The 17,188-nt window shown below is 44.3% G+C and overlaps 1 protein-coding gene across 3 annotated transcripts; it reads left to right on the top strand.

The window, feature by feature from the left end:
- The first annotated feature begins 4,592 nt into the window (after positions 1-4,592).
- PTGR1 (prostaglandin reductase 1) lies at positions 4,593-15,839 on the top strand. 3 transcript variants are annotated; one of them, XM_040541295.1, is made up of 11 exons: positions 4,596-4,737; positions 4,825-4,922; positions 5,594-5,700; positions 7,935-7,980; positions 8,535-8,594; positions 9,689-9,856; positions 11,031-11,148; positions 11,451-11,606; positions 12,470-12,575; positions 13,643-13,761; positions 14,742-15,839. In XM_040541295.1, the coding sequence occupies exons 3-11, from the start codon at positions 5,595-5,597 to the stop codon at positions 14,850-14,852; spliced, it is 990 nt and encodes a 329-aa protein (XP_040397229.1). In that variant the 5' UTR covers positions 4,596-4,737; positions 4,825-4,922; position 5,594; the 3' UTR covers positions 14,853-15,839. The 3 variants fall into 3 exon arrangements, with proteins under 3 accessions (XP_040397228.1, XP_040397229.1, XP_040397230.1); XM_040541294.1 differs by having other exon boundaries at positions 4,593-4,922; XM_040541296.1 differs by lacking the exons at positions 4,596-4,737; positions 4,825-4,922 and adding an exon at positions 5,418-5,526.
- Positions 15,840-17,188: the final 1,349 nt, after the last annotated feature.

The following is a 17,188-nucleotide window of genomic DNA, read 5'->3' as shown; positions in this document are numbered from 1 at the left end:
CAAGTGACGCGCCTGGTGGATGAGGGGAAGGCTGTGGATGTGATCTGCCTTGACTTCAGTAAGGCTTTTGACACTGTTTCCCACAACATTCTCCTCAAGAAACTGGCTGCTCGTGGCTTGGACTGGCGTACGCTTCGTTGGGTTAAAAACTGGCTGGATGGCCGGGCCCAAAGAGTTGTGGTGAATGGAGCCGAATCCAGTTGGAGGCCGGTTACTAGTGGAGTCCCCCAGGGCTCAGTGCTGGGGCCAGTCCTCTTTAATATCTTTATCGATGACCTGGATGAGGGGATCGAGTGCACCCTCAGTAAGTTTGCAGATGACACCAAGTTAGGTGCGTGTGTCGATCTGCTCGAGGGAAGGAAGGCTGTGCAGGAGGATCTGGATAGGCTGGACTGATGGGCTGAGGTCAACTGTATGAAGTTCAACAAGGCCAAGTGCTGGGTCCTGCATCTGGGGCGCAACAACCCCAAGCAGCGCTACAGCCTGGGAGATGAGTGGTTGGAAATCTGCCTGGCAGAGAAGGACCTGGGAGTACTGGTTGATAGTCGGCTGAATATGAGCCAGCAGTGTGCTCAGGTGGCCAAGAAGGCCAACAGCATCCTGGCTTGTATAAGAAGCAGTGTGGCCAGCAGGTCTAGGGAGGTGATTGTCCCCCTGTACTCAGCTCTGGTGAGGCCGCACCTTGAGTACTGTGTTCAGTTTTGGGCCCCTCGCTACAAGAAGGACATGGAGGTGCTCGAGAGAGTCCAGAGAAGGGCAACGAAGCTGGTGAGGGGTCTGGAGAACAAGTCTTATAAGGAGCAGCTGAGGGAGCTGGGGTTGTTCAGCCTGGAGAAGAGGAGGCTCAGGGGAGACCTCATCGCTCTCTATAGGTACCTTAAAGGAGGCTGTAGAGAGGTGGGGGTTGGTCTATTCTCCCACGTGCCTGGTGGCAGGACGAGGGGGAATGGGCTAAAGTTGCGCCAGGGGAGGTTTAGGTTGGATATTAGGAAGAACTTCTTTACTGAAAGGGTTGTTAGGCATTGGAATGGACTGCCCAGGGAAGTGGTTGAGTCGCCATCCCTGGAGGTCTTTAAAAGATGTTTAGATGTAGTCCTTAGTGATGCGGTTTAGTGGAGGTCTTGTTAGTGTCAGGACAGAGGTTGGACTAGATGATCTTGGAGGTCTCTTCCAACCTAGACGATTCTGTGATTCTGTGAAAGTCAGGTTGTTTAGAACGCAGAGGAACTCCTGCTCAGACTGGGGAGGAAGATGACGATGAGATGGGCTACTCCGCAGTGGCTGGGCCATCAAACAAACGGGAAGATGAAGAGGAAGGTATCATAAAAGCATCAATACCTACCCGAGGCCTATCCCAGCGTGAACTACGAGATATGCGAAAGAATTTTGGTCGTTGTCCAGGTGAACACCTTGTCACCTGGCTGCTCCAGTGCTGGGACACTGCAGCCAATTGTCTGGAATTAGATGGCAGAGAAGCCAGGCAGCTGGGATCCCTTGCTAGAGATGCAGGCATTGACAAAGCAATTGGAAATGGAGCACAAAGCTTCACCCTCTGGAGGTGTCTCCTGTCAGGTGTGAAGGAAAGGTATCCCTTCAAGGAAGATCTTGTATGTCAGCCAGGAAAATGGACCACCATGGAGAAGGGAATCCAGTACCCGAGGGAATTAGGTGTACGGGATGTGGTTTATGATGACCTAGACAATGACCAGCTATCCAAAGATCCAGATGAAGTCAAATGTACACCACCCATGTGGTGGAAGTTTGTACGGAGTGCACCATCATCATATGCCAACTCATTGGCAGTAATGACCTGGAAAGACCATGAGGAACCCACGGTGGATGAATTGGCTAAACAACTCCGGCAGTACGAAGAAAGTCTCTCCTCTTCCCTACAGGCCTGCGTCTCGGCTGTGGAAAATCTTTCTCAAGAGTTCCACCAACTAAAAGAGAATACTTTGGAGAAACTTTCTGACGTTTCCAACCAACTTAGAATTCACTGGGAAGACCCCTTCTGGATCTTAGTTTCCCTTTCCCCATGCAAGCTTATTCAGCAGAGCAGCTGAACCTCTCAGAGCGACAGCCTTGCAGCAGAGTGCACTGTCGCATAGTCTTTTTCCTGTGCAACGACTTCTCACCTTCAGTCTTTGACCTTCTTCTAGGGCTCGATAGCTTTGCATAAAGAAGTGAAGTTGCAGCTTTGTTTCACAATGCAGCGTCATGCTTGCTCAGATGTTTGCAGCATAGTGCCTGCAAACATAGCATGGGAGTGGTTTGCCTTTACCTCATTTTTTTTACCACGGGGGAAAAAAAAAAAATCTGACAAAGAATTGTAATAGCTAAGCCAGAGAGGATGAACACGTGATTTTTGCTAAGACTTATTGGCACTTACAGTTAGAGGCTGTATTCACTCCCAGGTAATTGGGAATCCTGTAATATACAGGGAATCCCAAAGTAACCTCTGAATTATGACTGCCTTGACGGGCTTTACTGAGAGGAATTTACTGCCAAGAAGTCCTTTTGAAGGAAAGTGCATATTTAAGTATTTAGGAAGTTCCTTATGCTGATGCCTGGCAGACTCCTTTGAAATGCTGCAGAAAACTGCCTGAGGTGGATCTGTAAGAGGGGACTGGATCGGATGCTGGTTTCCTGAACAACTTTGTTGTCGGGGTGGTTGGTGTCATTGACCTACAAACTATTTCTGAGAGGTGTCCCACTTGGCTTTTAGGCATACCCCTGTCTTTCAGTGCAGATGTTTAGCTGTTCCTGCTCTAAGTGGAAATAAAGGAAATAACTACCACAGCCACATCTGCATATTAATTGTGACTGGCAGCAAGATGAACTGTTAGCCTAACCCCAAATTTGCATTGAACTTGCTTGCTCCTGACAGGCTTCTAAGACAATTTTGTACCAAGTTGGCAAGCACAGGCTAGGAAACTATACCCTGCAAGACACAAATGTTTGAGGTTATTTAGGGAAATTTGATGTCTTTACTGTAGCTTTACTAGTATAATTTGTGCTCCCTGGAGTTTACTCCAGGGAGTGAAGGTTCTCAGGTCGAGTTCAGGAATTACCACCAGCTCTTCAGCCTCCAGTATAACACGATTTTCTCAAACTTGTCTGTCCTCTTTATTATTCCTGACCTCTTTTCCAGTTGCTAGCATCTAAAATGGGATCCAAGTTTCCACCTCTCCTTATTTTCTTCTCCCATTTTCCATTGAGTGGTGAATCTCCTTCCCCATTCTGATTCTGGGGACTGAGGTGTGATTCCCTCCCCAAAGGTGCAGTATCTGCACACAGGCTGGATCTTGGCTTTCTTACGTACGTGGTTAGTACACAAGGCTGAGATTCCCCAATCTGTTCTTTTCTCTGCTAGTTGCTTGATTTTATGGAAAAAGTTGAGATAGTTTAATGTAAAACTTTACTCGTTCATAACTTGATGGACTAGACCAGAGGATAAGGAGGATTTGAAGGACATCAGAATAAATGTCATCTTGGATTTCAATTTCACTAAAAGCTTTAATGGTTCTTTTTCAAGACTATCAGGCAAAAATGCTTTTTTTTTTTTTTTTTTCCCTGGAACTTGTTAGGAATGAGTTCAGTAGTCTTTTTGCAGGTCTCATGGACTCTCCCTTTTCAGATTTTTATTATGGCTGGTTCTTTAGAGAAATGATTATAATAGTTTATGCAGCACATTATACAGAGAGTGCACAAAGTAAATGTATTATTGAAACCCACAGGGACTGACAACAAAGACAACAAAGTCGTTTCACAGTACAGTGGCTGCTGGTCTTAAAGCTGAGATAGTGGCTATGACAAGTTCAGTTCACTAATGGTTTTACTGAACCACCACAAAATGTTGCATCACTGCCATTTATCCTTTAGTGTCCTTTAATCAGAGTTGGGCAACTCCTTCTTATCAATTTATGTCTAAGCACAGAAGAATCAAGCTATCAAGAAATAATGGTGGGAAGGTTAAGAACAGGGCTGGATTCTTGAGGCACACAAAGAAAAGACAAAAAGCAGAGAGTAAGTCGTTAATGAGTCACGAGGGTGGGATAGGATGTGGAGATGGCATTTCTGTGTGGCTGTGAGGTTCCTATGCACGGCTGAGCCAGCACCACTGACACAGAGAGTCCCTGGCTGGAGTGCTATGGGATGTGTGCCTGGGTGCAGGACACACTGCTAGGAAAAACACGTCTTGGTGCTTGTGAACATGGGAGTGAAATCAGCTTTGTGTTAATGCAAACTCACCTTTTCCTCCTGTGAGCCCTTTTACTGGGTTCACTGCGTTGTTGCAGTGGCATTGCAGCATGATTTCTTCCTGACGGGGACAGGTGAGCACGGCTGGTACCAAAGTCAGAGCAGCAACGGATGGAAAGGACAGGGAGTGCTGCCTGCACTCCTAATAACAATAATAAAAGAATGTAGGCCAAATGCAACAGCTGCAGGCAAGTTTCCTCTGAACTTTGCACTGTACGCGGGGTCTGGGCGCTGCTTTCGGCCTTGCTCCTTAGCACGGAGTGCTTTAGCACGGAGCCCCGACACCCCGAGCACCCACGCTTTGCATTGCGCAGGATTATTTGCACGGGGAAGCGAGGAGCAGGAGGCAGTGGGTTTGGGACAAAGCATCGCTGCAAGCTGGGGCAGGATGTGGTGTTTTTTTTTTTTTTTTTCGGGGTCTGTGGGGATCCATGCAGGAGGAGGGTGAATCACGGCGGGTGCGCCAGGCTGCACAAGGTTGACTCTTGGCCCTGGGCGAGTGGACCGAGGGCGGTGCTCCCTCTGCTGATAAAAGCCATGAGAGACACTGTCTTTGCCTTCCAGGACGCGTGTCGAGGAGCCCAGACCCCGACAGCACCAGCTACAGAAGCGTAGGACCTAGGATTGGCAGCAGAAGACAATTTTCCAGCCGCCTCTTCCAAGTACGAGCTCCTCTTCCTCTGCGTTTGTGCATGTGCTCGCTTACAGGCGGGAGAAAGGGAAGGAGAGGGTAAAACGAACGCAAGCCATGTGTTTGTTTCCACGTTGCACGGAAAACGCTGGTGAGGATGTGCTCCCAGCTGCAAGCCCTGAGCTTGGCAGCCGCAGAAGCTGTTGATTTAGATGTGTGGGGCGTCACCGACAGGCTTAGAATTGAAGGAGTTTTTTCTTGCCTTCATATTCCTGGCTTGCAGTTTGTTTCAAGCTTGTACAGGTCCAGGTTCACCACTCATCTCATGTGACCAGGGCAAAAGAGCAAGTTTAGCTGTTTGTTGTTTGTTTTTTTTCCCCCCTCTCAATTTTTTTTTCTTTAAATCAGTGGTTTTTTCCTCCTCGTTTTCTTTAGTGTGGGAGCTGTGCCTCCTGCTGGGGCTGACTTCCCCTGCCTGGCTTGCTGCCAGCCAGGCTGCTTGGCAGTGAGCATGCTTTTTAGAGATGTGCTGGGGCAGATGCTGCTGCCGCAGGGTGCAAGCAGAAGCCTCCTTGTGTGACAGCAGGCAGTAAAGCTTGGGCTTTTGTGTTCCCCAAAATCACAAGCAGCCCCAGGTAGTGGCTTGACACTATTTGGTGTCTCTTTGGCAGGCACTCACTGACTGTGCTGTTTGTTCTGCAGAATGGTGACTGCCAAGGTGTGGGTGCTGAAGAAGCATTTTGAGGGTTTTCCCAAGCCCAGCGACTTTGACCTGAAAAAGATAGAGCTGCCAAGCCTAAAGGATGGAGGTAAGCGGAGCCCCATCAGCTTTTGCCTGGAGGTTGTTGCGTTGCTGACGTATGGCTATGCATTTGTAGAACTGTCCATGTGTCTAGCTCAGATTTTCACAAAAAGGCTTGGCACGGCTTGTGGCAAACCATGTGCCTCGGCAGAGCAGAGCAATTGCTCAAGGACATGTGTACTGATGGGTTTAGTGTGTTTTCAGACGTGCTGGCATCTGATTATACACATAGAATTAGGAGGCTGAACTTTAGCTCCATCATGTGGTGGTGGTTCTGGCATGCCTTTCAAAGTCCCACAGCACTTAATCACACGTGGTGCCTCATGGCAAAGGTTTTCGACTCTGTTTGCAAATAAACCTTGCTGGAGAAAATTGCTGAAGTGATACACCCTCAAAACCAACCGTTGTAAGGAAGTGGAATTTGTTTAATTTAGAAGGAGAAAGAGAAGTGAACCTTGGCCACAGCAAGTGATGCAATTCGAGTAATACACAAACATGCTTTACAGGTGTAAAATTGTCATCTGCTTTACCTTGCAAAATCCTTTGCAGGAAGCTGGAGAAGACGGTAACCTCTGGCAGTGGGTTTTCAAAGAATCTTTTAATAGAATCATAGAATGGTTTGGGTTGGAAGGGACCTTAAAGATCACCCAGTTCCAACCCCCTGCCATGGGCAGGGACACCTCCCACTAGGCCACTAAGGCCCCATCCAGCCTGGCCTTAAACACCTTCAGGGATGGGGCATCCACAGCTTCTCTGGGCAGCCTGCGCCACTGCCTCACCACCCTTATAACGAAGAATTTCTTCCTAATGTCTAATCTAAATCTATCCTCTTTTAGTTGAAAACCATTCCCCCCGTCCTGTCATTATCTACCCTAGTAAAGGGTCCCTCTCCATCCTTTTTATAAGACTCCATTAAGTATTAAAACGCCACAGTGAGGTCTCCCCGGAGCCTTCTCTTCTCCAGGCTGAACATCCCCAGCTCTCTTGGTCTTTCTTCACAGGAGAATGAAGGAGAATTCATAGGAGAATTTTACTTGGAATTTTTTTGTGTGGAGGGATAGTCATGTGGGACTCCCTCTGCAGTGAGAGTGAGGCCATAACTGGGAGTAGTTAAGGCTGGAGTCAGCTGGGGCTGGTCTTTCATTTAAAGAAGTAACAAGGGAAGACTTCTGGGAAGATTCTGCCTGCATTCAAAATCTACGTTTCAACAATGCTTACCTGTGATTTTTGACCATTGTAGCAGCATGAGAATGTGAATAAAAAGAGAAAAAAAATACACAGGCTTTACCTATGTGTTTATGTTTTGAAAAGGGTGGAGACTATAATAACTTATTAATGGTGGAAATGTTGATAAAAGAATGAACCTTGATTTTTGGCTTCACATGCACATCCACACCATGCTGTTCCTCACTCCACTGTTTGTCCTTTACGAAATTTACTCCAGTTTAGCAGGTGTGTCAAAGAAAACTCATTGAAGTGCTAGTAGTACTGTTCAGGTTTACAAGTTGAAGGTTCGAAATACGATCTCTTTTGTAGGTACTTTAAAGCAATTTTATAGCATGTGTACTTCTATTGAGTTCATACACATGTAAGCAAAAAGAATGATGCATGCAGGTATTTGCATGACATGGAGTCATTTTAAAGAGGCAGCCTTTCCTATGTTACACAGTTTTCTTCCTGCTCACTCTGAGCTGTGGAGGAATATTTATGTCCAAATATCTTTCTAGCTTATGTTAACTTGGCTGCTGCAGCATGGGCGATGAAAAGCATTATTAGATGGAGGTGAACAGCTAATGCAGATTAAGCTACCTAGAAAACGAGTGCTTTCTGTTCAAGGGAGCAAAGTGGTGTTTATGACATGTGTCAAGGTCTCTTACCACCCTCTGCTGGATGAATCCTGAGAAGGCTTTTTATATATATAGGTCAAAAAAGTTCGTGTTTTGCTCAGGGGTTCTGGCCTACTGAGTCTTCTGCAGAGAGAGGAGGCAGATAAAGAAAAACAGACAGAAAAGAAGCTAACTGTCTAGAGAGACATTTCTGAAAGTGTCTTGTAAGAGCACAGTGGTAATCCAGACAAAGCTACTGAATGTCATAGCTTCTTTTGGGTAGTTTTTTTATGCTAATATATGGGGTTTTTGAACTTTTGGAAGTTCTTAAGGTTTTTGTTACAAGACTGGCTTGTGGAACCTATGCTTTATTGTACGGCTGATGCCCAGGAATTTGCTTTGTCTTTTGTTTCAGAGTTGCTGCTTGAATCAGTGTTTCTTAGTGTTGATCCTTACATGAGGTATGTCTTCTTCCCCTTGTTTTCTTTTTTCCTCCCTTTTTAAGTTGCTCGCTAACTCACTTGAGCTCACAACTGAACCTTAAAAGAACATGTACTGGGAGTGTCCGACATTGCCAGACTCCCACATTTTAGCAAGCTTGTTCTTAAGGATACATATTCTAAATAGTCAATTGCTGATATGCCTGTGTTAATAGTCAGTAATTCAAGCACAAGGAGACTGGGAAAATTTACCCAGAGCTATGAGGATGTCTGGTAGACTCTAGTCTCAGAAATAATTCTTTGGAGTCCCAAACTTTTCGTAGTGGTAGACCATGCAGGGAAGATTAACACTATCCGGTCCCGGACACTTTAGCTCAGTGTTCAGTCAGAGTGGGATGCTTGAGTAGCTGTCCATGGAAAACATCCAATTACGTCATTACCGTGACAAGCTCTTTGTGGTCTATTTGGCTGCACTGCTTATTACTGTTTCTGGGTCAGGCAGTAGCTACTACTTAGTATACTTAGAAGATCATTGAAGTTTCTTACAATAAGCTGTGTCTCTGCCTGCGTTACAGACCTTACAGTCAAAGGGACATGAAGGAAGGAGACATAATGATAGGCACAGAGGTTGCCAGGTAAGATGTTCAGTTCTTGTTTTCCATCCATGTGGCAGATGTCAAAGAAATGTACTGACATTTGGGACATTGCAGCCTATGTCATGTTTTTTTGCCTTCTTGGAGAACAACTAGGCCTCTGTTGCAAACTGCCTGTTATTTCTGGAGACGACATTATGAGGAGAGGCACAAAGTGCCAACCTTTGTACATGGCATGAAGGGTCGACTTCACGTTTTAAAATCTGATGTGCAGAAATTGCAAGCCCCAAACCATGCATGCTTACAATTCCAGCTGTGACTATCTCAATGTCACCTAAGATGCAACTGTAGATATAGCCAAAAGGCTATCTGATCTTAAGTATATCCTTTTCTAATCTTGTGGTAATGATTTAGCTATACAGATGGTTCCCTTTGTCTGCTTGCTCCTGCTGCGCTGCCTCTAAGTAGCCATCTGAGAACATCTGTAGCCTCTTACTCTTGTGGTTCTCTGCAGGAACACTGAGGGCTGGGATATTTTCAGTATTTCAAGGGTGCTTACCTACTCCTTCCCAAGGTAATCTTCCTGTTGGGATGAGAAAGTGGAATTTCCATTTTGCATAGAGATATCCTAAGTGTGAACTTCTGTTATTAGATACTGCCTTCCATCTGTTCCTAAGGAGCATTTTGTTATCACAAGAGGTTCCCTCTTCAGGATCTTCAACTTTTAAATGAGGTGCAGGTTTTCTGAAAAGGGAACTGCTTGTCGTAGCCTGTTTGTGATTCAGCTTCTTGCTTTTCCATCCTTTAATCCTAGCATCCTCTTTCCTACCTTTGAGCTCATAGGAGCCCAGTCTGAATTCATACCAGACTGATGTTAGTTGTTTGTCATGGGTCAGGCTGAGTTTAGAATCCTCATGCCCAGTTTTCCTATGCTGATAAGAGACAGTAGCCATTTCAGGGAAGGCATCAGAAGCCTACAGCATCAGTAGGGTATGGACTAAATGTCGTGACATGAAGTATTTCTTTTCTTCTGCATCAAAGGACAACAGGAATAAAAGAGGAAAGAGACAGTTAAGATTTTCTCTCTGACAGGATATTCTTTTTTTTTTTTTAATCTTTTTTCTTTGCTTGAACAGGATTGTAGAAAGCAAGAATCCAGCTTTTGCGGTTGGGGCCTTTGTTGTGGCTAATAGTGGCTGGAGAAGTCATTTCATCTCCGACGGGAAAGGCCTCCATCTCCTTCCTTCAAGCTGGCCAGAATCACTCCCCAAATCTCTGGCTCTTGGGACAGTTGGCATGCCAGGGTGAGTATTATGATTCAAAGGAAGCTGTCCTCTGGATTTTGCTATGCAGGGTATTTCTGATCTCTTTTCCATCATATTTTTCTACTACTATGCTGTTTGGTCACTCTGCTTTAAAAAAGAAAAAGAAAAAAAAAACACAAAAAAATGTATGTGTCAGGATGCCCTCACCCTACAGAGGGTCTGAAGTTTGGTCCATCCTTTCGATCAGAGATTTGCCTTGGAGATTAGGGTGCCTGTCCTTGAGGATTTGTGGTAAGGCAGGAAGAGGATCCAGGAGGGGTTGCAAAGAATCAAGTCTGGATTAACCTGAGTGGATTATTATTTATTTTATTTAATATTTTTTAATTAATTAATTCATTATTAACTTTTATTTAATTAACTGAGAGGATCAAATTTCAGTGGTTTATTGGCCAGTCTGCTTCTGCCTATTATGCTCTTCTGCTATCACTGTATTTCCAGAATTGTCGCCAAAATGGCAAGAGACAGCAGTTGTAAGGTGGAAGAAAATAGCAGTCCTTTAAATCACACTGCTGCAGACAGAGCTGTTATGCAGGGGAAGCCATAATCACACTATTGCTTTCTCTCAGAATCCTGCTCATATTTCTTATCTCCTTCTGCGTAGTTTTTACAGGAGCTCAGGACTCCATGAGCCTTCCTGACACAGAAGGCTTTAAAAATTGTAGGAGTATTCCGAGTGATGCAGAACTCCTCAGATTTCATTTTGACATCACTCTAGATGCATCTTTTTCTAGACAGCAGCAATTCACCCTTTCAGTTAGGAACAAGTGGGAAGGAGGCTCTATACCTGAAGTTAGAAGAAATTAAAGAGAAACTTCTAATGAGATCCAGCCGATCTCATTACTTCTTACTCCTTCAACTTGTGAGCCCAAGGAAAGCTGTTTTCACATAAGGCAGATTTCTACCACACTATCCAGCTTCCCAGTAGTGTGTCTTCTTTTTCTGGAGTGCCTGTAGCCTTATAATGGAAGTGAATGTGCTTACAAGCCAATTAAGAAAGTTGCACCCTTTTTCTTTTTTAATAGTATTTTTTAAGGAATGAGGAAAACTAAATCTTGTTCTGGTTGTGATGATATTTTGCTTTATTGTGGTCAATTCAGACCTCTGTGTCTGTTTTCTTTTATTGCTTGTTGAACATCTTTCTTTTTCTTCACAGCCTTACTGCATATTTTGGTCTGTTTGAGGTCTGCAAGATGAAGCCAGGAGAGACAGTGCTGGTTAATGCTGCAGCGGGCGCTGTGGGCTCTGTGGTGGGGCAGCTTGCTAAAATTGGGGTGAGTGGCATGAACTGCTTGTCCTTTCACCTCAGAAGGCTGACCTGGCCTTCTGAGACCATGAATGATCATAAGGCCATGAATGATCAGGAGGGCAAGCATTGCTGAAGGCATGCCTGTAGTAAGCTCTTGAGATGGAACAAGCTGCTGAAGATGTAGCAATGCTAGCTTTGGTTTGCTAGAGCTCAGGAACTCCTATGGTCAAAACAAGTGAATTTAAGGGTGAGCCCTCCACCCAGCACTCTGACTGACATCCCGTGTTGTGAGGGCGTTTAGAAATGTTTTTCTTTCTTTCCTTGCAGGGTTGCAAAGTGGTTGGCTGTGCTGGCTCAGATGACAAGGTTGCTTATCTGAAAAAAATAGGCTTTGATGAAGCCTTTAACTACAAGACCGTTACATCTTTGGATGAAGCACTGCGTAAAGCCTCTCCCGATGGCTATGACTGTTTCTTTGACAATGTGAGTTCAGAAAGAGGGCCTGGCCCTGAACAGACTATTATTTTCCTTAGACTATAGCAGAAACTCAGTATGGAGTTTCATCTAAGTGATACGTAGGTTCTGTAAGAGCTTACTGCTTCCCTGTTCCCTTCCCAGATTTTTCTGCAGCTGCCGTGGGTGGTAACAGACAGAACAAACACTGAAATGCAAAGTTGGATTGTTAGTGCTAATTGAGGCTGAACAGAGAGGAACAGGTCTATTCCTGGCCCCACCTTGGAACACGCAGTCCTCTGCTGTTTCTGGAAAAGGAGAGAGGATCCGTGGCCCCATGTTAAGTGGTCCACGTGGCTACAAGGGTACCAGTAAACAAAGCAGTTGCAAGGCAAGCTTGTAAAAATTCCTAGAGTAGTCTGTCTACGGTTTCTGACCTCTCGCTGGTAGAACAGGTTTTAACAGGCAATGTGGACTGGTCTCAGTAGGCTGTTTGAATGTGAACGTCTTGTTCTGTAGGCTGGGAGAGTTTAAGAGTATGGATGCAGTCAAACCATGTCAGTTCACCCTCAAGCCAGAGAATGAGCCCACTTTTTTTTTTTTAATTTCCTAGTATACCTGGTGTATGCATTACACCGAGCTTTGTGAAGCAGATACAGAGTTAAAACTGGTTCCCTCTGTTCACAGATAATTTTTAGAAAGGTGATGTAGTCCTCGTAGGCGTTGGCTAAGAGTAAGGGTTGCTGCAGCCAGTCTTTGGAGGAATGGAGGTCAACTTTCCACCCTTGATTGAACCCATTCTTTTCAGCACAACATCTCAATGCTGGCAAGTTTTTGGCAAACAATGCCAGAGTGGATTTTCTCTAATGCTGCACATCCTCTGCTTTGTGTAGGTGGGTGGAGAATTCTCCAGTATTGCCATCAACCACATGAAGAAATACGGAAGGATTGCAGTCTGTGGAGCCATCTCTCAGTACAATGACTCCGTGCCCCAGAAAGGTGTGTGCCTACTTCCATGTCTCTAAGTTTAGTTACTATTTGGTGACGGCAGAGTGGGACATAGTGGGAGATTCCTGAGATTTTGCTGGTTGTTTCAGCGTGCTAGTTGAGTTCGTGTGTGTGTGTGTGTATATTCAGATAACAAACCACTGCTCTGGGGCAGCTGTTGTGTGACCACACTTCTGTGTACACGCAGTCATACTCCTTAGTACACACTCATATCAGATGGAGAACATCAGCCGATTAGAAATGAAGGAGAGACTGAACTATGTGAAATAAGAATCCCCAGGGCTCTGAGCAGATACAGATCAGTGGAAGGCAGCAGGTGTGGTGGAACGATGGCATTTACACAACGCATACTTTCAGATGAGAAAATGGATTTCCCTCAGGTTTTTAGATGAAACAGTTTGGTTTTAATTTGTTTGTGTGTGCTTGTTTCTTTCTTCCCCCATCTCATCAGTGCTAATGTTTCAGTTAGTGGTGAAATTGTTGGAAAATATGTCTGAAATTAATATTCAATAGCATTAAATTTGCCAAATTTGCATTCTAGAAGAAACAAGTGTTCTTAGGAACTACATTCTTTTTGACTTTAGACTCTCAAATCACTTTAAAAATGGGACGGGCTTTTTCAAGTGGGGAGATTATCACACATTTTTATTACTGAGGGGACTTTTTTTTAATGTATGTAACTTTTTTTGAGCTTTAGCCAAGAGCACCAGAGCTCGGCAGGCTATCTAATAATCAGTTAAAACAGTACTTTGAGGGTTAAGCTGAAGCCTCTCAGCAAAGGCCATTTTACTTCGGAATGAAACTTTTCACAAGTGCTGGGTGTTCAGCCTCACACAGCTTTAACAGCTCAGGGCTTTGTTTTCCTGGATGGCTCTGTCCCTGAACCCATGATCTTATTATTCTGGAAATTCTTTTTGGAAAGAATTGAAGCTGCCTCTGGCTGGAACAATGTGATTCAGTGTCCTTTACTGGCTAAAAGCTCTCTTTATGCATTGGGTCTCATTTTAAATGAGACTGGCATTACAGGCAGCTTGAGGGTTGGTTCCTTTCTCCTGCAGGACCTTATGTTCAGATTCCAATGATCTTCAAGGAGCTTCATATGGAAGGGTTTATTGTCACTCGCTGGAATAACCGCCGGGAGGAAGGTCAGAAGGCACTGCTGAAATGGGTCCTGGAGGTAAGAAAGGCAGGGGTGATTTTCTTTAAGGTGTACTTGCACCATGGCTTACCTCTTTGCAAGGGCGGGTCTCTTGTCATAGCTGGTGAAGTGGGGTCCTGGTATGATTTTCTTCTACCTGACGTGATCTTTGAGCCTTTTGAGGACACTCAAACCATGCTGAATATGCCTGATGCCTTCCACTTAACTGAGACTTGCGATATTAGCCTGTGGTCTTAGCTTAGAATCCCAGAAAACATAAAAGCTTTGGAAGAGGATCCTTCCAGAACCATTCTATACAATTCTCTGGCACTGAAGAGTTTCTTTTTTAGAGTAATTCCTCTATTTCTCCTTCAGAAATCTCCTCTCATTTGTAGTATGAGCAAGCATTTCCACTGTACTGTTGTGCTGGAATTACTGGCAAAAATCAGTGTCCTTATGGAACCGGGAGCTGGGCTCTCAAGGGAGTTACCAGGAATTTTTTTTTCTTTAATTTTATTTTTCTAAATGGAGGCTGAGTTTAAAACTTGATTCATGGCTGTGAAAAATATGTGAGCGTGAACATTGAAGGCTAAAAGGCTTTTATCTTTTACAAATTGAGGATTTGGGGAGGCTCATCATTTTGATCTGTCATTTTGATTTGTAATTCCACACTTCACTACAGATAGAAACAGGCCTGGCTTTGAAGAAACAATCTACTTGTCCATTGTTTGGGGACTGAGAAGCACTAAATCTGTCCTGATTTTTTTCAGCAGTGACTGTTGCTCCCTCTTCTGACTGCAAGGGGGGGAATCTTGCTACAAAAGCAGATTCTTTCATGGAATCACTATATCCAAACCTAGTTTTGCAAAGTTACCCTGGTGTGCACCAGCTTGCATGTTTCAGACGGAGCATACAAGCTGGAGAAAATTTGTTGGTGGCAATTTAGTCTCATGAAGATTGTGAAAACTAAGCAGCTGATGAATGAACACTCAGCAGTTTTCCTTTCCTCCTTTTGACAGGGAAAAGTGAAGTACCATGAACAAGTCACTGAAGGATTTGAGAACATGCCAGCAGCTTTCATTGGAATGTTGAAGGGAGAAAATCTTGGAAAAGCTATTGTAAAAGTCTGAAGGTCACATATTCCTCGGGAGGCAGGCAAAGGAGAATGTTTCTGTTCAGATAAGTGCTTCTAACTCACTGTTCAAAAGGTATATTTCAATATTTGTGGTGGATGTTGGCGAAGATAACCTCTTAATAATTGGTCATATAACTGTAAGTGTATGCCAGTGGCTTTGCTCTTGAAGAACTTGAGACTTGCTTCCCAAAGCTAAACAAAAAAGCCTTAAAACGGTTTAACCTCATCAGAAGTGTAACTGATTTAATAGTAGTTCGAACAAATCTAAGTTGACTCATAGAAAGAAAAAGGCCATTCTGAAAGGTTTCCCAGCTGATGGCACATCTGATGACTAATGTTTACCTATTGATTTGGTCCAGAACTCAGCAAGAGGGAATTTAATTTTGTAAACAATATTAGGGAGCAAAGATCAGGCAAACTGTTCAGGGGTTCCCAGTTTCCTCACAAGGCTGGCAATTTAAAAAATAAAAAATAAATCAGGAAATACAGGCATCTTAGTTATTCTGGGCCTATGGAAAGAAAAAAAAAATAAACCTATAATGGATACTTCAGCTGTGTCACAGTTCTCTTTGTGGAATGCCTTGCTCTTCACTTCCTTGCACTTAACACACATGCTTGCAGTATTTTAGCCACCCTATTTCTCTCAGCAGATCCCACACTACGGGTGGTATGGCTAGGTCACGTATTTCCTTGAGTAATGCGGGGATTGGTGTGTAAGCTTAAAGCTGGGCTTGCCATGCTGTTCACCCTGGCTGTCCCTGAAGATGGCATCCGTATGCTGGCCCTATCTGCGCTACATTCATGTGCAGGACCCGCATGGTGCTGAGTGAAGGAGACTCAGATTAGCAACAATAAATATCGTAGCCGTATTGAAAGAGCTGAACAAGAACACTGTTAGCTACAGGCTACAGTTAGGTTACAGAAGGTGATGGTGTTCCATCTCCAGGTGAAGAATAAACACAGATATAGAATTCTCGGTTAATTTTTGTTTTCTTGTTATTGATCTCTGAAGACAAATTGCAAAAGGCCCTAGTGTCTTTTACAGGGGCAGAATTAGATGATCTGTCTGTCAACAGGAAGAGATCATTTAAGATTTAGAGCAACTACTAGAGGAGAGGTGCTTGTTGCTTTATAGGGGTTTCTGAAGGGAAAGGAGCACCAGCCTGTGTTAGCTCGAATGCTGTGTTTTTCAGTTGGCCTCTGAGAAAATTAATACCACTGCACAGTGTGGAATAACATAAAAAAGAAAAGGGAGTTTGCCAGTAGGTTTCCATTCTCCTATCTAGAGGCTGGCTTTTGTTTCACCTTTCTTTAATGAGAAATTTTCAGAAGACTTGCAAGTCCTAAAATACTGAATTGTTTTAAGGTCACTAATTTCACGATCTTTTGTTTCAAGTAAAGCTGTGATTTGTAGCCAACTAAAAACAGTCACAGGGGGTTCCTGTGAACTAACTGCAAGGTAGTTCTACTACAAAAACAACTTTATTTGTAAAACAACACCACCTTCCATTGTCAGGTATTGAGATATCGCCTTGAGTTCTCCCCGTGGTTTCTCCCACTGGTTGTCCTTGTAGTTTTTATTTTTTTTTCAGTGTGTTGATGAAAATAAGAGTATTAAAACCAAAAGATTTTTTCCTGACTGTTATGGGACTGAGAGTGTCAGTGGCACAAGGGGAAAGACAGGTTAAAGTTTACAAAAACTTTGAATTTTTCTGCCCTTTGTCTATTTCTCCCTGTGAAGCAGACAGACTAACCTTGTGAGTACAGCTGGCACAAAGAATTTAACAAGGTGCCAGGGTCCCCTGGAGAGCAAAGGTACAGCTGTGCAGTGCTGGGATAGGCCCTGTCTGCCAACGAATGACTTGTGTGCTTTTAGGCAGAGCACTAGTAGTATCACTGCTGTCCAGCCTGTCTTCCATCCAATTGCACAAGGACTGTGAGGAGGCAAACGCACTGGTGGCTGTCACCCTTCGTCTAACGCTAACACTCTGAAACTGAAGATACAAGCTTCCTGGGAAAGGAAAACGAGTTCTAGAGTTTCTAGAAGTTCTAGAAGGCCCCATGCTCTCCCCTAGCCCATTACCAAGAGCTACCACCACCCCTGTGCACAAAGGAAAAGGCACAAGGCAACAAGGCATTCCCAGAGTGCCTGTTTAAAAAAAAAAAGGTACAGAAACAGTCACTGCCACCTTGTGGAGACTTGCATGGCACAAACTTGTTTTCTCAGAGGCAGCTGCAAGTGGGAGCAAGTCCTCATGCAGCTCTCACACTACTGCATCCTCTGTTTACCAGCCTGGACCATCTCTAGAGGGGAGGAAAAATTTCACTTGG

Source organism: Cygnus olor, chromosome Z (assembly GCF_009769625.2).
Source record: "Cygnus olor isolate bCygOlo1 chromosome Z, bCygOlo1.pri.v2, whole genome shotgun sequence".
NCBI classification, from domain to species: Eukaryota; Metazoa; Chordata; class Aves; order Anseriformes; family Anatidae; genus Cygnus; species Cygnus olor.
This window is presented reverse-complemented; position numbering and strand designations above follow the sequence as displayed.